Genomic DNA, 24,298 nt, shown 5'->3' with positions numbered 1-24,298 from the left:
AAGAATATTTTATTTACGCAAGATATTGAGTATTATATCCTCCAATAGAAATATGAGATTTAATCTTTACCAAAGCTGGTACAACACTCTTGACTGGAAATCCTCCTAATGTTTCTTCATTTCCCATGACCAACAGCTGGCACATCTCTATCACTGCCTGTAGTTGCTGACTTTCATCAGTGGCTTGGAGACCTTGTAAAAGCTGTTGGGCTTTAGAACCTAGATATCCAGAAAAAAGATTAGGAAAGAAGATATTAGAAGACACAAGTGTTCAAGGGAACTGTTATGCTATACTTCTGCCAGAGTGGAAGACCAGAGATAGTTTATTTTCCTCTGTATTTGTGGTTTCATTTCCTTTCCCTGTCATAAAAAGGGGGGGATAGGAGAGGCAAAATCTCACTCTTGGCTGTCTTTCCAGTGCAGACTGGTCAGCACAGGGAGTCCACCACACTGCTCACCACAGCCATCTTGCCAACCTATAGCGGGTGCCAGAACCCACACCCACACCTTTATAAAGCAAAGGACTTTTCAACACACCCCCTGGATAACACAGCATATGGAGTATCCAAGAGACCCCATCCTCTTCTTGGCAGGCAGTGTAACAGGCTGCCTTTGGCTCTCCTGGGAAGCCAGACTTGGACTAGAAGGTATGCATTTTATCCAGCTGCATAATGCAGAGCTGGTGGAACAAGACTAAGGACCCATGTTCTCATTGACACACTGCCTGAAGAAAATTATTTCTGTCTGTAACCTAAGAGACTTTCGAAACTATACCTTAGAGCTGACATCTACTAATAGTTTTAAAGCTAGCTTAAGCACTTGTTTAAAGCTAGCAAAAACCCCAAGCGGGTTGGAGAGGTCTTTTGTTAAGCAGCCCATCATGCAAAAGAAAAAGATAAGGAAGGGGTGAAAAGGCAAGAACCCTCCCTTCCCCACCTAGAAGGGAACATTAAAGATGCCCCAAAAAAGAAAAGAAAAGAAATACGGCTAAAGCAAATTCCTTTTCCTTATAAGAAGGCAAGCAAATTAATATTGTTGACCAGTGGTCTAGCACTATCATGACACACAAATCTCCAACATGTAAAATATTATGTTAAGCTATGAAGCTAATACAAATATTAGAATTTACTAGTGGCTGAATTCTACTAGTCTGGAAGTGGAAAGAATTAAGTCAAATTAGACAAACTTTGCTTACTAGCTCCACTTCCAATTGTCCTGTGGAAGAGCTGCGACATCCGAGGACCAAGAGGGCCAAACAGGTGAGGAGGAAGACCCCTAGCCTCTAATAGAGCTAAAAGCAAACAGAGGATAACAGCCATTGTCAAAGCTTCTACATATTTTTAAAAGCTTAAATTCCACGATGCTATAATTTAAGACTACTAGAATTTTGATACTTTAAGAAAGAAGTGTTAGGATTAGATGACTGCAGCTACCTTGATTTCCAAAAAACACCAAAAAGATGACCTTTAGGGAACAAATAAATCATTTTTGTATGCATCAGAGCATTAAGACTTTAATAAGTCACCCACTGAGTTTCCAGAGTTATGTATTTTACAAAAGAAATCTGGTCTACTAAATTGCTGTAATTCTAGATCGAGAATAGCAGATATATCAGACTAATTTCAAATCCGAACTCAAAACTACATAGAATAGGTTAAGCTTATCTTCACACTTTCAGGATCTGAGTGGCACTATTAACTGAAAAAACGACACTGAAAAAAAGGTTCACGGCTTTATTTGTTGATGAGCAGGAGAAGGAAAAACTCTACCAGATATTAGGTGGTTTTTGGTTTTGTTTTTGAACACTTTTCAGTAGTCTTACTTAAGCTAGACTAAGTGGGTGATTCTGATTTTTATTGTAACAAGCATGATTACTGCTGATCAATACAATAACAATTAACAGTAAAAACCAATTTAGCTCAATATTCCTAATGCATACCTATGCTTACTGAGGACTACAAGCAAGTGAACTGGTAGTGACACAGCACTCATTTCCACATTAAATATCCAGATTAACCAAAACCTGTCATTTGCAAGGGAGATCAAGATCTCGGAACTCCTTGCAATGTAGTGGCAAAATCATTAAACAGTTGCAGGACATGCAAACTGAGTTTCTTCCTGTCTGTACCCTCAGGTTTTGAGACCTGAATCCTTTATAGCCCAAGCACGAAAGCAAGCATTTTAAGAACATTTAGATTTTGTTTGGTCAAAGCTTACAGCAACATGGGTATCAATGATAAGCACAAAAAAAAATGTTATACAGAAGCAGGCAGAGTAACAGCAGGCCTAACCTGGCCTGTCAACTGAAAACATTCTTGCAAAGACTTATTTTCGTATTTGAGCTTACACACTTAATAGGACCGAGTTCTCAATTCTCTCTCCCCACTTCCTCCTGAAAAATCATCAGTAGTAGTGTATTATACCCCATGTAAATGAGTAAGGACACTATACCACCCCCTCCAGACACTATTTCCAAATTCTTGCATTTTTAGTGAATTAAAGCTTGTAACTCCGTACTTCAGAACTACAGTAAGCAAAGCAACACATTCACAGACAGAGAAACAAAATACAGCCTTCCCACTACATATAATGCAGAATTTGGGTAGGTATGGCTATTTATAGGCTGCAAACAAAAAATAAATGGTAAATTAGTAACAACTTTTATACCTTGTAGTCTTCCCATCTCCGAATCATCTGACTCACTCTCTCCAGAGGTTGTCATACCTACAGCCCCAGCAACAGAACTAGAAGCTAAAGAAATAAAATAGAGATTAATGCAAGTTAAAGTGTCTTTAAAGCTACAAAATTCATATCAATTCCGCCATCAGGAAAAGCGTCCACCATCAGAAGTGCTCTGCATTTAACACTGCCACCATCATACTTCTGTACAACTGTCATTTTAAATAGACCAGTCTACAGGTCTAACACTTTCCAAAAAGCTGAATAAAGAGGCTGTATCTACACAAGATAACAACAAAAAAAAATACAGCTAAATCAGCAAATTACCTTTCAGACAGATTTACCTGTATCCTTGGTAAATTTATGCTTTTCTTAATTGAGTGTTATGCTGCACTTCGCTTCCGTTAATTTTGACTTTTTGTACTGATGTAGCTAGCTTTAAGCAGAGAACATTTGAGATTTTCTACAATCCAGTATAATTGCTGGAAAGCTCCTTCGAACTCACTACTGATTAGGACCATATGATAAAATTAAAGTACTATTTAATAGGACTGTGCAAGTAAAAATATTTAACTTGGTTACAAATTTCTCCAGTACAGACACACTTGCCATTTCAACAGAAAACTTGTAGAATATTTGTAAGTAGTTACAAAAGTGCTTTTACAGGTAAATGCATGCTTTCTGTATTCTGAACAGTTTGGTGTCTTTTTGGCTGGCAGTACAGTAATTTATGCAGCATCAGCTGAAGTTACGTTTTTTAAAAAAAAAAGGTAGATGCCTGAAAACTGGAGTCTACTTTATTGGACATAGTTTGGAGACTACAAAAAAGCATAACTGAAACATGTACCAGATATCCCAGAGATCAGATTCAAAAATAAAGGTCCCCTCACCTTCCAGAATTATTTACCAGATGTATCAGCTTAAGCAATAATTTCTCCCAAGAACTTAATCCATTTAATTATTTTTAAATGTAAAGAAGTTTGTATCAGCAACTATATTAAAAATGCTTCAGCTGGAATTTCTTCTTACCTGCAGCTCCCTGGGGAGCCTCATCTGTACGCGCAGCTGAAGAGTTAACTCCATCCTGGTTGTTGTCAGGATCAGCCATCTTCTCCTGTCGGCGAGCTTCGGCTGCTCCTCTTTTGCCCAGGCCAGAGCCTCGCCGACTAAAGATTCAAAAAACAAAGTTGAGGACTTTATGAACTAAGACAAGAGATTTATTAATGTGAGACTACTCAAAACCACATAACATTTACATAGATCACTACCACACACAAACTATCAGATTTGTGTAAGAATCAGTCTTCACAAAATTATCCTCCACAAAATAACTCTTCTTTACCCTCCTTGCCCTGCACCATGGCAGTGATTTGTTTATACTAATGCATTACAGCTAGGTCCTTACATTATACCCTTCAAGACAAGGCAGTCTACTAAAATATAATAGTCAGAATGAGCAGGATTAAAGTGACTGTTAGTTACAAATCATGTACACATCTGAGAAGTTCAATGACAGTAATTATCTTTAAAGGAAGTTCTGAACTACTGAAAGCACAAAGAGAACTCTCATGTTCAACTTGGTGTTCAGTGTCAGAACAAGTGTGAGGGCACAAGCCTTTTTAAATTTGCTTTTTTAAGCACTACTGTCATCACCACTACAAATATATATGCCTACAAAGTAAACCGTCAAATTCAAATGCACACTTGACAACAGAATCAGACTTCAGAAGCTTTTTTTTTATGGCATGGAAGACAGAAAAGAAGTTGTGCTGGAACTATGAAGTGTAGTTAGGCATAGGAAAAAAAAAAAACACACCTTGTTAAGGCTTCATAAGTCTAGCTTCAGAATATATGCAACTACAAAAATTTTTTGCATCACAGGACACATTTACTCTCCCCTCCCATTTAATCTACCAGCTGCTTAAAATTATTAATTCAGGACTAATTTTCCTCTGCATCAGAAGGTATATTAAGTACATAGATATTTGTAGTATTGTTCAGATGCAGCTGCTGACAAGCTGAGTCAGCTCAACAATGTACACTATTAAAACAGACTCCTGTGTGGTACCATGAAGTCTTTTATTCTTCAAAATAGTCATCTATTTTATTATTTATGATGGGCAGTAGTTTGGCACTCTCTTAGTGTTTAGTATCTTTTTAAAAAACACTTCCCTAAGGAAAGGATTACTTAAATTTGCAATATTGGCTTTAGGTATTTCTTCTCCTCCATCCCCACAGTTGAGGGACTTATTGAAGGTCTGATGGTGACAAATTCTATGCACTATGCATGACACTGGTGTACAGAGTAACCCAGCAGGCCTGAAAAGCTACAGCTACTTCTACAATAGCAAAGTAAGAGATAGACAAGGTCAGTTTTCATGCAGGAAAGTGACATTAATGTCAACCCACTACAGTAATCATGTTTCATTATCTTAATTTTTACCTGGTGCTAGCACAGGAGCCCGTGGTCTTTTGCCGTGTGCTCCGCCGCAAACTGGGGAGCTCAGCAGGTGGTGATTCACTGCGCTTCTTTGTAGATTTTCTTAGACCTATGTAATATGCAAAGAATTGAGAGTAAATCAGGCTTTAAATACACAGCAGTTCTACAAAGAAATGAAACTTCTGCATACAGGAAACTTCTATGTAGAAGAACTTCTACACAAGAACCACAACAAGCCCACACCAGCTGTTAGTCACCTTACACTGAACTGCTATACCAGTAAAAGGAAAGTTCAGATATTTACTTTTACTCATTATTTTGAGTTAAGTAATACTAAACTCCAAGTTGTTACCTAGACACCTTTTCCTAAGCTACACACTACAGTTATAGAAGAGTCTGTAAGTTTCTCATGCTAAACATATCACATTACAGGATACAAGTTTATTATTAACACATGTTGATGTTCAAAACACTTAAAAGAAGATGCTTTAGCTTTAGATAAAGAGAGAAAAAGAAATTACATTGCGGGGAGGGCAGTGGTGGTTGCATCTGTTTTCCCCCACCTCTGTGTAAATCTGTGCAGCATAAACTTCATCTTCTTCACTAGCTGAATCATAATTTTAGTCAGTTTTATTCACGTTAGTATGGCTTAAGAATAACTGCCTTAAATCAAAACCATGCTCCCCTCCAGGAGTCAAGCACTGCCAGTGTTGAGATCTGTCATAAGTATTATTTGTGTTCCTATTTCAACTACATCCCTTCAACCCTTATCACTATCATAAGGTCTTCCTTGAGGCAAATAACCAAGCATATCTTCACAGCTTTAGAAAAGGAGTTCAAGTTTTTAATTTAGAAGTATTTGCACTGTTGAAAACTGACCCAACTGATACTAATTTGCTCTAGGTTATGAAGCCATTGTTCTGGTGACACATCCCACCACAGAACCAGGTAAACCTTTAACACATGCAATATAACATTCTCAGATGATGAGCAAGCTTACTATCAGGCTGAAATATCCTATAACAGCTTCCAAACCAGAAGGCTGATAATTAAAGTGCTGAAAATCAAAAATCCTTATCAGGCCCAGCTTTACATTTCAGTCCCCCCCACCTCTACAATAAATAAAATAAAGTAAGAGAACCCCATAACATTCAATTTAGACATACTATTACTAGAACAGATGTAAGTAGTTTTGAAAAGATGAGAAAGTTAAATCACTGCTCCCTCTTCTGGGACAAAGCAGAAAAAAACATATTTAAATGTGCAATGTTTTTGAGCACAGTACCTATCAAACTGGCTCCTGTCTATTTCCTTAATCCTAAAACATTCCAGGAATGCTGAGTTGTGGTACTGAAGGATGAAATGATAACTATGCAGCTTCTGACTGGATAGTTAACGGAAAAGAGAAAGTGATCTGAAAAGCTATTACTGACCTGGTCAATAGTCTGTCCTTTCAAAGACTATACTATATTTGAAGCAGGAATACAATGCTATATGCAGTTAAGTTCCATGCAGATGGCTTACGGACTCAAGAAATTTGGCAACCTTAAGAAAACAACAAGGTTCTGTATTTAACAGCCACCAAGCACTGAACTGAAGCAGGCCAGCCACTCGAATCTTCAGATGGTCTATACATATAGAACAAAACATGTAACTTTTTCAAATATTCTAAAAAGCAGTGGCATTGTTACTACATATGCTTTCAAAACAAAAATTTAAGTTGAAGTTGCTACAACAGAAATACCTGATGACTCCCACCCTATTTACATACAGTAAGACACTCGGGGGGAAGGGGGGGAGAGGAGTATATTGTGAAGTAGAGATACAAGACAAAAACAGTTTGAAACAGTTGTAGCAGGATGCCATGCCATAACTATCTAAGCTTTTCAGGTACTAGAAGTGCACAGATACAACAAAACTCCCCTCATAGCTGATTATATTTTACAATAGAAAATGCATGCCTTAACTGACACTAGGTATACCACAGTATTAATCCACAGATGAAGTGTGTTTACCACTCTGAGTTCATATTGCATATATGGAAAAGTAGGCTACTCTGTACCTGTAACAGTATGGTGAAATTCTAAAGTGAGATGTACTTTTGCTTTACATTTAGAAGAATAAGTTAATCATCCTGTAACAGTAGAGTTCACTGGCAAAATAAAGAAATACATTTTAATTCTTTATGTCAGCACACTACTTACTACTTCAAATCTGTGGGTACTCATTTTCAAGTAGTAAATAACTTCATATCAGCTTAGTAATGAGCTATCAACGAGACACCACACATCCACTGTAAGTGAAATAAGATTGACTTAACTTCTATCAAAATAGGATTTCTGCTAAGGGCAAAGGTTTCCCAAAACAGTAGAGCTACCTTAACAGCTTACTGTTCTTTAATAGCATGGCACACTCACTCATGTCTTATTGTCCCCAGACCAATCCCAAGATGCACAAAGTGCACACCTGATACACTTTCTTGTTCCATTAGTATTCCGCCAGTTTGGTGAGCTGAGCTTGCTTAACACGGGTCAGAGGAGCACAAACACCATGAAGCAGTAGGGCAATGAAGCTATGAAATGGGTTGTCCTTTTCTGTAAGGGGCATTAAATTAGCTTAGCCATATCTTTAAATCGAATTACCTCAGTAAGAGGGTTTTAGAGAATCTGAAGAGTTACCCAGTTACCCCTTGGTGGATGAGCTGCAGAATACATCACAGCCTGAGAACCCAGAAGAGTTGAGCTCATTTTCTCCTGCTGCTAAGGAAGAATGTTCTACTTGTCAGATCTTTTCGCATGTTTGTCTTTTCCCAAGTCTTTATTTCTCTACCTCTGATGTATGTACCAGGGCACATATGAGCTTCCACCTCCCTCTATTAATTTCAAAGGCTAAAAAGGAAGAGATGAAAGACTTCTCAGAGCTTGTTCCCTTCCTGCTGTTCAATGCCACTCTCTGCCCTTAAAGTTCATTGTTTAAGAAGGCTTCTTAAGTCAATCTTACCACCTGCATCTTTTGCAAATCCTTTGAGTCTTCCCAATACCATAAGCTCATGACTGCCAATTTCTTCAGCGTAGGACTAAGCCTTCTTCCTTTCACTCGCATTGTCATCAAAATTTGATCTCCCCCTTAACACACTGTCAGCATGGCCTCCCAACTGAGTGTTAGTCCTGTATCTATAGGAGTTGCAGGAGGCTAACAGCCCCAAGCCTTCACTGGTAAATAGGGCACAACCAGCAGAGAGATGGGATTAGGGATCCCCTGAGACTGCCTGATGAAGGAAAGCACCAGTCATGCTGCCATAGACCGACAGCAAGGGCTTTCAGGGGAATTGGTTTGATGTTCATCTCCAGAAGTTGTTTATTTAGCACTATTTAATCATAGAATCATAGAATCATTAAGGTTGGAAAAGACCTCTAAGATCATCAAGTCCAACCGTTAACCCAACACTCTGTAATATACAGAGCTATCATCAAGAGATCTGTTTCTAAGAGCTAGCAAAAGTTATGAACAGAGATGGACTTTCAGTAAACCAAAAGAAAATCAGGTTTAAACAGTTCATATTCAGCAACTGCAAAAACTTCAGATGTAAACTTCAGAATTAAAGCAGTGGCATAGGTTTCCTTATGGCAAACAGATATACTGCTTTATGCCCTGACATCATCCTATTTGCATGCCAAACACTCATGTTAATGACTCTGAAGGAAAATAGACCCAAACAGGCTAAACCTGAAACAGCGCAGCCTAACAGAAATCAAACAAAAAAAATCTTAAGAACATCTTCCCATTTAAGTATGTTTACTGGTCAGCATTTTTTTTTTTTAAAGGCTTTTTTTGTTGCGTGAAAGAAACAAGTTCTGAATGCGGCTGTACTGCATTCACTTATTTTAAGTGTGAGTGTATTACCCAAGCCAAAACAAAGCTAGTCAAACTTTCACAGTCTATAACCTAGAAAGTCCTTTATATGCAGTTCAGAAAGATAATCAGTAGAGATTTACTTGTTAGGACTGGAAGTTTAGTCTTCAGATTGGCTCCTGTGTTGGGCTGCTCTCCTCCTCACACAATAAAGATAGGGTGAAGACAGCTGTGGCAGGGGAAGGCAAGATAACCTCCTGTCATTCTAATACTCCACTATTCCCCTCCCTCAGTATCAAGCCAGACATCCCCAGCTCGATTATAGCCCCACACAGCCTATCACCACAATTAAACCAAGTATCTCCAAGCTAGTCATCTTATTTCCTCAAACCTAACTCCACAACTCTAAGGCTCTAACAACCATCATGCAGACAGCACTGTCACCCACAATCCCAAATAAACTAATTCTGAGCTATTTTTCAGATTCTTTTCTCCCTCTCCTCTGCCAAATCTCTTGAAGCCAGGAGTTATACACCATTCATGCTCCGTGTTCCCCTTCATGTGGTTTTCAGTGTATCACAATAACCTCTCCAGCCCCCCACATCTTCAAGTATTAAGTAGAGGCTTCTCAGTCAGGGACAGCTACCCTAAGTTACCTTGCTCTCAGCCATCATTGCCAGCTTCTTCCTACTTAAGGGCCACAAGACACTACACAAAGGGCAGTAGAGATTTCCCTAGTAATGGAAACATAATTAAGCGTGGGTTTATATTGTTACATAATCAGTGAGATGATCCGATTCGCAACATTTAAAAAGCCCCTACAAAATATAAGGCTAGAAAGTGATGAGAAAGTAGTCAAATCTAGTCAAATCAAGAGAGCAAAACAAGAAACTTGCTTCCTCCCTGGCCCCCACCAAGAAATGTTGAGCTACAAAAATAGAGGCGAGTACGAAACTGTCTCAGCAAACTTAAAACATGAACAGGTATCTCCAGTTTTATCTGCTGCAGGAAAAAAAACAGCAGAAAACTTTTTTCATGGCAATTAACTTGTGTACAAAAGTCTTCATGCAAAGATCTATTGCAAAGATCATCGAATTTTATGTTATTAAAAAAACTGTAAAGCTTTACTTATCTTAGAAGACAGAAATTTAGATTAGTTCTCCTTTGTCTCTTTCCTGCACTCTCTCTGAGAAGGCTGCCAGTCTTATAGCCGCAGTTAGTCTAGCCTGTTTTTATTTTTCCAACAAATTCTATAGCTGTTTTTCAGTGATGTCACTGCTCAGTTACACAGACTGCTGTGTAGCTGAAGACTCTGAAAGTTACCTTGGCTGCATTTAACACCTATTAATTATCCAGAGAGGACTAGACAAGAAACCTCAGGGTATTCCCCTCCAATACGTGAAAAGCTTGTGCAAAGATGGTAACCATGTCTCTCCTCATTCTTCTCTTCAGTAGAGTAAGCCAGCTCAGCTCTTCTAGTTTTTTCTTCAAAGATTATAACTAGGAATTTTTCTTGTACTTCCTGAACTGCAATACCCAGAAGTTAATAGCATTGCATTTATATAGACATGACTGACCATATGTTAGCCAGAATAATCTCCTCTCTCCTCCCACTTTTCTTCCTAGAACCATTCCCCCCCCATCATTTTCCATGAAGTTTTTGCAGCTTTTTACAGAGTTATGTTTGCATGTTTGTTTTTTGTTTATCTCCCACTAGTTCTATAAGCCCTATTTCAAACTTCTTCAAAACATCTGTTTCATATTATACTCCCATACAAGCCTACTGAGTTTTAGCTTTCACTTTCTACAAAGGATTACTATGCCTTCTAAGGACATTTTTCCAGGCAGAGGGGTGTACACCTCAATAATTTAATCTAGATCACTGTTTGCCTTACTGCTTTAGGAAGCTTTAGGGGTGTTAATACTTGCGTGAAAAATCACCTACTTCTGCTCCCTTATACTCTAAGGGTACTAGCTTGCTACAGAAAATAAATTTGAACTTACCCATTCTTCCTTAAAAACCTACCCTGGAGGTTTATTTTCTTAATATTTTCTTGACACTTCTCAGCATTATCCAAAATGCGTATTTTGCTAAAATAGGTCAAATTTGTCCCAATATTTTCAAGTTAGTGAACCTGTATGACAAACAAGTTATTTTCTCTTTTTTAAAAAAAGGGCTAAGCTAACAATAGTTACTATTGATTCCAAGACCACTTCAATCTGTTGTGAAAGAGCTCTAATGCACTATTTGAAAGGCTGAGACTATTTGGAAAATATCAAAGTTTAACACTTTTCTTCTATTCTAGGTTGAGTTCTTACTCTTAGTGATATTCAGTATAATCACTTACTCTAATCAATGATATTCAATATAGTAATCATCGGAATAAGTTTTGCTGTAATCTACAGTAAAATAAAGAGGCATTAGACATTTTAGACTTCCTAGTATCACCTGTTAGTACTTCCCGCCCCCCACAATTGGGACACCATGTAGAGAAAGTAACTTTAACCTCTATTGAGTCTAGAAATGTCTCTCATCATGTTCTGTGCCCCTTACCAGTGACTTTTTATACGTACACACACATACCTACAGTCCATACCAACTTGGTTTTGTAACATACATGTGAATGTCTTAGTTCAACTTAAGTTTATCTTTTTGCAAAATACGACTTTCAGGTCATGGAAGAGCTAAAGCTAGTCAAGCTGGCTTTCTCAGTGCATTCTTTGTGGAGACAGTTTAAGCTTATATTCTCAACACTGTTTTTCAAGCTACTCAACACACGCCCCCCCCTTACCTTGTGCTATCCCACCCTTCCCCTTCTCACTCCTTGCTGAAGTTTTGTAACTTGTCACAGAAATTACTCTCTGCCTTCACCTTCTCATTGTTTACATGTTGGAGGAAAATTCTCTCTCCTCCCTGTTGCTTTCTTCATTGCTAAAAAGTTGCCAGTAACAAGGAAAGACTTAGCTAAGAGCTTGTTGGTCAGTCCCATTCTTGCCTGTTTCCTACCCACTTCCCCCTCACTCCACCCTGTGCAAATTCAGAGTTTTTACTCTGGAATTCATCACCCAGTAAGTCTTGAACCATGGAGCAGGTAGACAAAACCTTGCTATAAAGAAAGTAACTCCTCTCCGCTTCCCCAATTAGGTTAAGTCATTCCAGAATCAATACTCCAGTCGTGCAAGTTATCCAAAACAAGCCTGTTAAGTCAATTAAATCTATTTTGATTACATAGGAAAACATCCAGTTGCTCTTGTTTATTTCACATATTTCCTGCATTAGTATTAGCTATAGACATGCCCCAGTTGGGACAGGCTGCTGGTGATCATGTCTAGGTAAAGGAACAACAGTAAGCAAGCTTAGGAATCCAACTTCTTAAATCAAGTTTTAGAGAATACATGCTATAAGTAAATCATACAATACACAAAGGCAGCATAATGTATTTCAAAAAAATTTTGTTCAAGGCAACAGAGCTAGAAGCATATTTGCACACTAGCAAGCAGGTGCTCTGCTTGGATACAGCCTATATTTCTTAGTGACAATGTCCAAGAACGGTACCTGCTATTCAAATTCAGCACCAGAGAGAGGACATATTTTGTACGAACAATTGAAAAGATAAAGTGACTAACGTCCCAGGCACTAGGTACACTAGGTTTAGAAGACTACTGTTCTTAAAGTAACATCAGAGATTCTCACAGTAAGGAAAAATTAGGAAAGTGGGCTTAAAACAAGAAACCACATATTATCTACTTGTTTTCCAGCATTTATCATTCCCACTTCGGGACAGAAAGCTTAAGAAAATGAGGAAAAAAAAAGAGACAGGAAGAATATAATCGAGAGACTTTTATAACGTATTTGTCCCCATCACAAGATCCAACTATTTTGCATATATTTTATTTTTAAAATTGATTTGCAAGACAGAAAAACAAATTAAACTTATAGAACACTGAATGTACTTAAATCATTTGCTTTAGCTGTAAATAGTTTCAGTCACAGCTTTATTTCAGAACTCAGCAGAACACACTAACAGTTAATTTCTCTAAGAAGATCCCAAGAAATCTGAAAACAATAGAAGTATTGGTTTAGAAGACTTGATTTTAAAACATACATGCTTCTTCTTCCACCAAAGAACAACTTACTTGCTAGCTTAGCCTGTAGTCCTGAAGGTCCAGGTTTTGATGTCTCCGACTTGGAAGAGCCTGGTAGAGACAGTTTTGTTTTAGGGAGACTGACTTTTGGGCTGAATCGAGCAGCCCAGTCAAACTTTGAAGAGCCACCTGTTTTACTCGGTTCTTTGTCCCTGCTACTCCTTCTTGGACTGGGGCTGGATGCAGAACGGGAACGTCTAGCCTTATTCTGGTCCTTTCCCTGTTTCACTCTGGCACCCTGAGGAACAGTAGAAGAAGCAGAGGCAACAGCAGAAGAGGAGGAGGATGTGGAAGCTGAAGAAGAAGAATCAGTGATGGTGCTACACCCAGCTTTGGCTGAGGTCACCGATTTTGAAGCCAGCTTGGAGAGTTTTGCTGATTTCTCTTCAGCGTGAACCACTCTTTATACAAGACAGATTCTCTGTCCTTTTCCTTTTCTGACTTCGGGAGCTACCAGCAGCTCCACCCTTTCTGGTGTGAGCCTTACTTGTTGATGGCAATTGTGTAGACTTCGGCTGTTCTTGGTCTAAGTGTCTTCTCTTAGATTTAGTATGTGGCTTGTTAGTTTCCAAGGAAGTTTCAGTGTGTTGAAGTGCTTTGGGTTTTTTAGCAGAGCTAGGAGAATTGGTCCTCCTGTAATCTGGACTAGCACTGCGTTTAACTCCTCGAGAATTGTCTTTCTTAGGCACTTGCCCCGTTTTTTGCTTTTCTGAAGTATTGACTCTCTCTGTATCTTCTTGTTGTGGTATTAAAACAGCAGATGAACTACAGCCTCTGTAGAAGTAAGCAGGAACAGTGTTAGTGTTGATTTCAAGAAACCTCACAGTTGCAACAGTTTTGCAAGATAAATGTCAGCATTCTCTAATAACAAAGGAAATTGCATGTAAGAAACACTGTTGATCATTAAGTTTACATTGAAACAAGAAAAAAGCATGCTTGTATGAGAACAGTCATACCTTTGCTACCATGAAAACTAAAATAAATTGCAAAATAAAAGCACAGTACGCTTTTTTTAAAGAGGAGGATATGAAGTAACTTGGATAGATTTACTATCTGATTTTTTTTTTAAATAGATATGTCGAACTGATTAAAAAAAATTCAAGCCATGAAGCTATTCTCTGAACGTTTGAGAATATAAGTTCCACAAGGGAGTAAGGAGTGTTCAGTAATGCATAACTAGTCATAACTGGATTCTAGTTCATATAAGGCTCTTCATGAACGGATAGTTTCTCATCAATCTTGAAATTGAGGTAATGAATCACACACAAAAATGGCAAAATTCTCTACTACATGATAGAAAACTGTTCCAGTGTGTATACAGCAGAAGTGTATGAAGAGCAGACAAAGCATGACTGAGATGATTAGCCTGAACACAGGCATACTTTAGATTATTATATGTTTCAATTAATCTTGGGCATTGCTCAGAACTCCTTTGGCAATCTTCCCCCAATATGAAGCAGGAAAAGGGAAGAAAGACCTTGCAAGTATTCCAGGACTAGTTATGCAGAAATCATTTCCTCCCCATCACTGATGGAATGCTCTTAGTTGGTGAATTAGAAAAACAAAACACAAACAGAATGTGAAACGCTGAAATATATCCACTGAATGCAATACCTAGATTAGTTAAAATCTATTAGTCATACATTTTATACGAACTCTGTATAACTAGATATATTATACACAGTTGTGAAGCGCAGATAACACTGGTTAACATATGAATATGAAGCGCAATTACCTTTTAGAAAAGTGTCCCTTGGACTGCTCAGAAGTAGTATTAGACTGCACTTTGGGTGTCTTTGAAATAGATTTTCTACTCTCAGGAGGGCTATGTGCCTTATGTTTTGCCTGCCCTAAATGTGACCTGTCAGCAGAAAGTCAAAACAGAAAGCTATCAGGATTCCAAGATACAGATACAAACCTGCAGGTGGAATTATTATTTATTTTTTGGACCATTTACAAATATTAGTTTACAGCTTCAAACCTCTCCATATCAACCCCTAAGATGAAAGCAATATTTCAAAAGAATCACCTGGTGCAGTTACAAATCACTACCAGTGTTAACTGTTTTGTAAAGCACACAATTAGTCAGTCATTTTAAATGACTAAAACATCTTCTCACACCTGAGCTGTGCAGATAAATTCAAATTTTTCTGGTGTGCAAGATTACTGAATTATTCACTTAAGCATTAAGCTAGCACAGTAAGACACAAGACTAGAGCACCTGTCAAAGACCTCTTCTCAGGAATAGATATATACTCATCAACCTCAAGATTCATGCATTAAGACATTATCCAGTTACCAGCATTTACAAGTTTGTCTCTTTGCTCTTCAGTTTAAGAGAATCAAATGCTCAGAATGGGAACGCAACCAGTTCCACTCCGCAGGAAAGCTCAACCCTGCCAGTTATTTTCTGGCTGCTGATCCACTAACTCCAAGGATTGAGAGCTGTTTGGTAACAGCTGAAGTAAGAGGAATGAAGAAATGCACGCTACTAATGAAGGCAGTCAGATGAGACAGGAAACCTGTGATGTCAGAGAAAGGAATGAGTTTCACATAGATAAGCTACAAGAGGTCTTCCAAGCAGGTTTCAGCTGCATGCAAAAAATGGTTTATTGTATGGAGCTCTGACTGGAGGACAAAGATCATACTATACCATAGATAAAATTTAAGACTTAAGTTACATCTTCACATATTCCACGTCTATTTTCAAAACCAATGAGAATTACCATCTGCAAGTCTCAGAAGAGACAGCTCATCAGCATTTAAAACAGCATATTATAAATAATTGCTAAGGCAAGAGACATCTCACTTGTACTTCCCTGGATAAAACACACTTTTGACTCAGCTGTCACCAGGTAAACTCTACTGCTCATATCCTACCTACACAGAAACCCCAAGCACCACTAACCTTTATGAAACCTCAAACTAGCCTAGTATTAATGCTGGAAGAAGCAATGTTTCAAAGTTAAAGAACTGCTGATTATATGCTTATATGTTATTAACCTAGGCTATCTAGTCCTTTGAGTTAAGCTATGCAAACATCTTTGAATCACATGGGGGAAGGGGAGAAATGTAGACTTCAGATTTAAATGTCCTGCTCCAACCCATGACCCCAAACCCAACCATGACCCCAAACGTCAAAAAGTTTAGGCCAAAAGAGTAAGTGGAAGAGGTAGAAGAGTTCCACAAGCTTTCAAACAGCTTCTTCCAACCAAATGCCAGAAATCTAGTCGCAAAGGCAGAGCTAAGCCTGCTATTGACCAGAAAGCTTCACCATCCTCTTAAGGATTTCAACACAAACTTAAACATAAACCTTAGTAGGAAAAAAGTACCAAGTCTAATCATGTAAGTGATAACCACATGATAATTTGCTTACAGAGTCAAAATGGTAAAACTTCAGTAATATGACTGTTTTTCTTGATAACCCTCCTTCCTCTGTTTTCTTCCGAAGTATTCTCAGTCAGTTACTCAAACAGATGAAAGCACCTGGACAGCACATATCCAAACATTTTCTGTGGCTCACCTTTTTAAGAGCATAACAGTCTAACAAGATAAATTAACAGCATCCTCTCCGTACTCCAGTAATTTGCTTTTATTTCTCATACTAGAAGAAATCATTTTACAATCAAAAGCAAGTGAAATAAAACAGTTAGATCTTTAGCTCACAATAGCAAACTCTATCAAGGTAAACTTGGAAATGTTTCACCTAATCCTGAGTGTTTGGATTTTCCTTTTCCCAACAAAAGATTAAAGTGTGAAATTCAATTTTCCCCTTGAAATGTTTTTATTATGGGAGTAACAGAAGTTATTACATAATTTACACTTGGCAGGAATTTCATTTTTTATGTAAGCCAACTGATCAGGTTTAATTTATTCTGAAGTATATTTTAAAAGGTTATTTTCTCTTAAAGATTTTTGTTTTGCTTTAATTAGAACTGGATTCAACTTAGTGCTTTAACTATTCACTTAAATAGAACATAAATAACTGAAGATCCTTTCAACTAAAATATGGCTAAAGCAATACATCAAAACATCAAGTACTTAAACCACGCACTGAGGAGTTTCCACTTGTTCCAGGCTTCCCCTCTTCCACCTTTAAACCCTTGAGGTTCTTACGAGTTTTACAAACATAATTTCCTACCAATGTCCAATTTATGTGGACCAATAAAGCTCCAACCATGTCCTGGGGATCATGAATACTGTATCGTGCAGACTATTTGCATTTGCTTTATTTTCTTTATCCATCAAACTATCAGTAGAAATAACACTCATAGATAGAGTAGAAAGGTTACATTAGAAACATAACAAATGGGGAGTCAAAACTGATAAGGATTTTTTTAAATTTTATTTTTAAAAATGTACTGTGCTCTCACTTCTCATTCTTTGAGTTTAATCATTCACCTTGCATGTGCTGCAAAGAGAAGGTACACAAGACAATAGCAACTGTACATGCAGTAGCATGTCAGTTAAAAGGAGCATGACATTCACTCTCCTCTGTAAGATTTATACGATGGCAAGCAGACTGACAATTTGGAGAGACTGCAGGATTAAGTTAAAAGAACTTTAACCATACACCAACTAACAAGTATCATTGTCCCAATTTATATTAAGGTTGTGACAGCTTGCTTAAGGTCTCGTTAAAAGTTACCTTACATACAAAAGTAGTTAGAATAGTCTGATGAGCTGGAAACAAGAAGAGTAACGCTTGGAGAATTAAGTGCTATGAAAGGTACATGGGCAGCTGGAAGATTGATTCTTGTTAAAGGTTGTAAGCTACCTGTACTTTTGCCCATAATTCAAGGCTTTTAATTGTAACTTACCCAGTTACAAGCTCCTTACTCTTTTCCATTAATGTATCATTCATTCAGAAGCTTCATTTAAACAAATATTGTAGCAACAAGTATTTTGAGAGGCTAAGTTCCTCATTAATGATGAAAAATGATACAGCAAGTATTTATGAGCTTGTGTTTGTCCACTTCCATTCACAGGGGCAGGTCCAGGAAGACTTAGCACTTGCTGCACCTTCAAGTGTTGGTGGGGTGTTTGTTTTTTTGTTTGGTTGGTTTGGTTTTTTTGCCCACCCCCCACCCCGACAGTTTCATAACCCACTCCAAGGCTTCACTCAACTTGGCAAAGCTGTCTGCTGACACACATTTTAATTCACAACCAGACACTCAGTTTAGAGTAACACAGGTACAGAAGTTGACAAGTGACCCACCATTTAGTTTGCAGTGTTTATCCAAACAACCTCGTGGAAACTGCCAGCCCTCAGCCTTCCTTAGCAAAACCATAATAAAGAACCAACTAGAACCTGTCCTCAAAGAGTTAGTCCATGCATATTAAAAAAACATACCTTTTGAAGTGAGTTAATAAACACAGTGTTTCATCTAAGTCATGTTCCTCAGCAGCTGAGAATGAGGTATTAAATGCTTCCAAACACGAAGTCTACAAAACTAAACAACCTTTTACTTCTGTTAAAAGTAAAATTAAAAAAGGCAATAGCACAGATGAAATAAGGTGTGTGAAAAACCCTACTTTTCTCCTTAGAAATATTGCACCTGTCTTCCCCATCAATTCAAACATTAAATTTAGTTTTTACACAAATCTCAGGTAAGATGTTAATGTTAACATATTATCAAGACTGGTCCAAAAACAAACCCTGTTCAGAACAAAAAGTAGTATAACTGACAAAAGCATTCTTCTTGCTTTAGTATCTGAAAAAGGTCAGTCCAAAGTGTTTTCCAGATTCTGCTTATACTAATGTCCTCTATGCAGCTAACAAGCATCTCTTACTTCTCATTTAGCCTTCAATCCCAAATGCACAAGTAAATGTATATATTATATTCCAAAAACTTAAAGTTTGTAAAAGTAAAATACTTTCATACACAACTGCAACAGCATAGCAGTGATTTATGTCAAATTGATATCATACTTAAATACCGCTGTTTCTAAAGATTTCAGAGTGACAATAGGCAGATTAAAAGATAAACGCCACTGTCATTTCATGCCACTAACAAAAAAATTTTTGCAGCACTAGTAAATAGTTCTAGGACATAGGACCACTCCCATTACTCCACACCAATATACTGAAACATCACTCACAACTGAAAGGAACAGTCAACTGTACCACTTTCAGAAAAGATCTTATTGTGTGCCTCACAATATCACTTCCAAATTGCTCCCATTCAAAGTAAATACTACAGCATCACTGGGAACTTAAGCCACAAGGGCACAATTTGTCAACACACATGGTGACAATGTGGATACAGAGTTAAGAAAGTGACAGTAAGTACCTTCCACCCCCTCCTCCTGCCCCCATGAAAAGAGCGCTCTCATTAATGCATCTGCTTCCCACTCCTCTTTGGTTTATTGCTGCAAAAGGAAGCTTTAGTATCATTATTGCTTTCTTACAAACCTGCAAAGAGTGATGCTTCAATGGAAAATGCTGGAAGAGATAGTTCAGACAAGGGTTCATGCTGTACAGTTAGGAAGGTGCCATCATAACAGTAATTCTAAATTAGGAGGATAACACTGAATACTTTTCAATCTGGTAGTAAAGCCAGTAAGAACTCTAATATCCACAAGAGCAGAAAGTCATCCAAAGCACAAAGTTATTTCAACATCACTACTGACAAAAGAAAGTGAACAATCACATTAGTCTAACTTCACCAAGGCCAGTTTGGTTATGTGCATACACAGGGAGAAAAACAGTTCACACATCTGTTTTCAAACACATAGCCCTTGCTTCTTTTAGAGAAAAGCACACATCATAGATACTAAGTTTACTTCCAATTTGTGCTGCAACAATCTTTCTACACTGTCTGTGAGCCTAGCATCATTGTTTGGAGGTTTTGTTTGTTGGGTGGGTTGGGTTTTTTTTGGGGGGGTGGGGGGGGTGTGTTTTTGTAAAAAAATGCAACTGTAAAACTCAAACACTCAGAGCTCATATGAAGTTACTGTGTTGAGTGTGAAATTGCTAGTAAAACTCCAGGAGAAAAATACATCACAGGCTTCCCCTGCTCACTTTGACTGTAAGTATTGGTGTTATTAGGGTGACATCAAATAAGCCCAGTCTAGAGGAAAATGGTTTGCATTGTTGCTTCCAGATTAAGCCAAATATGCCAGCATTAGATGTCACAGGAGGAAGATTCTGCATTTATGTTTTACATAGTAGAGGAGTTTGGAATTTCCAAAGTCTTCATGCAAGTAAACAGTAGCCGCTCAGCAAATTAAATTGATAAAGTTCTAACAAAAGACCTTCAAGCTGCAAAAGGGTGAAAGACTACAGAAGACATGCATTAGCATTTCAGCTCGGAAGTGATATCATTCTCCAGCCTCTTTCCTTTTTAACACCTCCATCAACTGAAGTCTATTGTAGTGCTCACTCCAGTCAGAGCACAAGAAACAAAGGCAAAGTTAAGGCTATTACAAAGCCATCTGGCTATACTACCAACGGCTATATGACCACTTGCTTACATAGGTTAGTGGACTTCACATTAAAGTCTGAAGTTACAGTACAAGTGACAAGCTGCACAAACTCTCCAGGTTTTCGTCACTTTATTTGTATTTTGAAAATGCATGCACCTTAGCCACAAGAAAACTTTAAGAAAAAAAGCCGTTGCATTTCCAGCATTTAAAAAGCTATTTGTACAAGGCAGAAATGTAATCAAGTACACAAGTTCAGACAGTATCGAAACTTGTCCTTGCTTGAAGGGTTATGATTGCATATCTATGACCAAAGTGAAGTAACCTTCTCCAACACTTTAGAAGGTGTGGCCCTTAAGTTTGCTTATAAACTTTGTGGCTAATTTTAGGCATGAAACAACAATCCCCTACAGACTCACATAACTGCTTAATTCCCTCTGCAATACTAGTTTTTTTGTTTTGTGTGGGGTTTGGGGAGGTGCTTGTGTATTGGTTTTGTTTTGTTTAAGAAACACGTGGATCTAATAAAGTGGCTGAATAAAATCTCATACTATCTGTACAACTACATCAACAAGTAGTGCAGATCAACAGAAGAAAATTTGTAAAGCAAGGTACTTGCCATTAAGGACGAACGTCCACCATCTATGCATGTCAATGATTTCTACTTCAGAGCAGACCAGATCACAACCACAAGTGACCAGGATGCGTGAACTGCTCTCCTAGAGCACAACTTCCAGTTTAGTTTCATCCAAAGATTCAAATTTAAGTGCTCCAAGACCATTCCATGATGTTAGCCAAAGCACAGCAGGTAAGGATAACAGATTTGCTTCAAAAGAACATTCCCAACTCTAATTAAAATACTAACACAGATGCATCCTAAGTTCACAGTTATTTGCACAATATGAGCATATTATTGAAACTGGTGTTCCCACAATTTCTTCATTCTATTTAAATATTTTACAGCTGAAATTGCAGAGTTTCACTTTATAGATGACAAATGCGAGAAAGAGACTGGAAATAAGTTAGCCTCTCAAGTGTCCCAAAAAAACTAATGTAAGAAAAAGTGTGGGGGTCTGGGTTTTTTTGGGGGATGGGGTTTTTTTGTTTTGTTTTTGGGGTTTGGGGGCAGGTGTTTTTTTGTTTGTTTGTGGGTTTTTTCTTTGTTTTGGGGGGTTTTGTTGTTGGTTTTGTTTGGGTTTTTTTTTGTTTGTTGTTTTGTTTTGTGTTTTTTTAAATACAGCAGCCAAAGCAGTGTGTATCACCACAGTGCAGCAATGCATAATAAAGAAGATACATCAAGCTGTAAACTCTAGACTCTCCTATGTACTGTTCAGCAGCAGAACTAGAACATACTATCCCACTGCATCCTAGATGCATGGAAGGGTGAGTCCTGAGGTTTGCGTCTAAAGACAGGCAACCAGAGAAAAAGTGACTGTTACCTCGGAGCCTGTCTCTTTCCATTTAATATGCAAGTTTTTCAAGGACATGATAGATCTGTCTTACATTGTTCCTTGTACAATAGCCATTTCTGCCCAGCAGCTTACTAAAGAGGAGATACACAAGACAGTAAGAGAAACTGAATTAATTATCAAGTTTATATTAACCAGCATGCTTTATCCAGGCCTTTTTATATGCTTTGCCAGCCAAAAATGCTTGTTCAGAGATGGAAGGGCAGGGAAGGTCCTGTTCTAAAGAGCCCGCATTTTCAAAGAGGACTGTAAGCTTCCATCTTTGCTTAAGTAAAGAGCTTTAGTTCCGATAAAGGCCTAACATAGTTCAGGAGTGCAATTCACTCTTGCTCGTCAAAGTCTGACTGACACAGACTTGGTGAGGGGTGGAAGAGGTCCAGTCATTTAAGACAAGTTGCATCTTGAATCACTGTGTGATATCACTGTGTGATAGCATAAGTAACAGATCACAATGCACCAAAACACCAGATGAGGAACTTTCTTATAAGAAAATAGTGCTACCCCTAAAATTCTTCAATTTGTCTGACTCACTGTAGAGCTTCTCCCTGGAATTCTACTATAAAATCTGAATAAACAATAGGTATCTGAAGAAGAATCCCCCGCCCCATGTCCAAATAACTTGCCTCTAGTTCTTTATTCTAGGGAGAGGGTTTTCACCCCAGGACAAGTTCAGTGTAAAAGGAAAAAGTTGGTAGGGCAATATCTAACTTAAACATCCATTCAGAGTTAGAGATAATACAGAATGGAATGAAGGGTTCACCATGCCTCAGTTAAAGGAAGAACATTGTCCAAAAACAATTCTAGCCTGCAAAATAATCAGCTACAAAAGGCAGCAACTTCCCCCTCCTTATGCTACAGAAGCCCAGGAGAGAAGCCTTGTGTTTATCATCTGCTTTTCCATTTACAGTAGAGTCTATTTTAGAAAAAGTGAAGCTGCATTTTACAGATTGAATTATTCCCCTCAAGGTTCCTTAGAACAGCTAGCCTCCTTCATCCATTCAACAATAACCTTGTTCTCAGTTAGACTTTATACCAGTAAGAAATACACCTTGTCTTCATTATACATTATAGCCCGATTCCTTCATAGTAAAAAACTTTATTTTGTGCCACTGACCTGCAATATTTTAACACTCTTATACCAAAAATCCCAAGCCCAAGATACACATATTCAAGCCAGTAACATCTCTGAGGACATAGAATACAGACAGATACTGCCTACCATGATACTATAACCTTTCTTCATTAGACTAATATTTTAACAAAATTAAAGGAAGGCTTATCCATACAGGCTTCACTCACTCAGATGAAGACTCCTTAAAGGACATGGCAATAATTACACAGTCAGCATCCAGAGAAAAGTTTCAAGGATCTTCTTTGTTCTGCATTGTAGAGGCAACCACTTACAGAACAAATACAACCTGGTCCACTGGCTCACTAATACAAGTATATTAACGGATGGCAAACCTTTTGTTCTTGAATTATTCAAGAGCTCCACAGGATTAACATGCAGCGCAAGAGAACAGAGAGATGCCAGTTATTCAGTCTTCTCCAACAGGGACACAGATTTTCCCAGATTTCATACACCAGACTCTCCCTGTCTCCCCCCCACACACTTTTGTTATCAGGGAAGGAAGAGGGGGAAGGAATTTGTTACTACCTGTGATTTGTGGAATATTGCTCAGTTACACTTTTTCCCCCATAGATATACTACTGCTATTCTATCTGAACATGCATGATAGCGAGTTATCCATGTTTTCATCCCATGCAGTAACAGATAGCATTTCAGGGGCAAAAAGATTTCACGAAGTTTCAGTACTTGGATTGCAGGGTGGAAAACTTCATTCTCTAATTAAATCACATCAATTTTGCTTTTATACATTAAAACGTACCCATAGGTAATAGTCATACCTTCCTCCTACTGCGTCGTCTTGTGGCTGGGCCCCAGCAGTGTTCCTCTGTGAACGTCGCAGTGACCCCCCTGGATTGTTATTAGGCCGGTTGGACATTGGCACCTCTCTCCTGAAGGGACATACCCTTTCTAGACACTATCATTCACTGAAAGACAAGAGAAAGAGTCACAAGACATGAAGACTCACAGCCATGCCTCAAGAAGCAAATGTAAAATGCTATTGTTTAAGCAAAAACTTAAGACAAAAACGTTTAAAAAATTTTTAGTTAAAAGGCGCACGGACCAAGATTCTTCTCAAGAGCATTTAGATCCTTAATACACAGCAACCAGTTTTCAGTATATATAGCATACAGATGACCTATTGGACTAGACGACCTT

The 24,298-nt window shown here is 38.1% G+C and overlaps 1 protein-coding gene across 1 annotated transcript; it reads right to left on the bottom strand.

Annotated features, from left to right (window-relative positions):
* Positions 1-70: 70 nt before the first annotated feature.
* Positions 71-24,068, bottom strand: TRIP12 (thyroid hormone receptor interactor 12; the record flags this gene model as incomplete). Its single annotated transcript, XM_009586157.1, is given in 8 exon segments — positions 71-219; positions 1,196-1,291; positions 2,668-2,751; positions 3,709-3,845; positions 5,123-5,228; positions 13,109-13,509; positions 13,511-13,891; positions 23,920-24,068. Coding segments are annotated over 8 exon segments (1,452 nt in total), but the record flags the coding sequence as incomplete, so codon positions are not given.
* Between the last annotated feature and the right edge of the window lie 230 nt (positions 24,069-24,298).

Source organism: Fulmarus glacialis, unplaced genomic scaffold, assembly GCF_000690835.1.
Source record: "Fulmarus glacialis isolate BGI_N327 unplaced genomic scaffold, ASM69083v1 scaffold3531, whole genome shotgun sequence".
Taxonomy (NCBI): domain Eukaryota; kingdom Metazoa; phylum Chordata; class Aves; order Procellariiformes; family Procellariidae; genus Fulmarus; species Fulmarus glacialis.
Note: the sequence above shows the minus strand (reverse complement) of the source record. Positions and strands in the feature narration are given on the sequence as shown.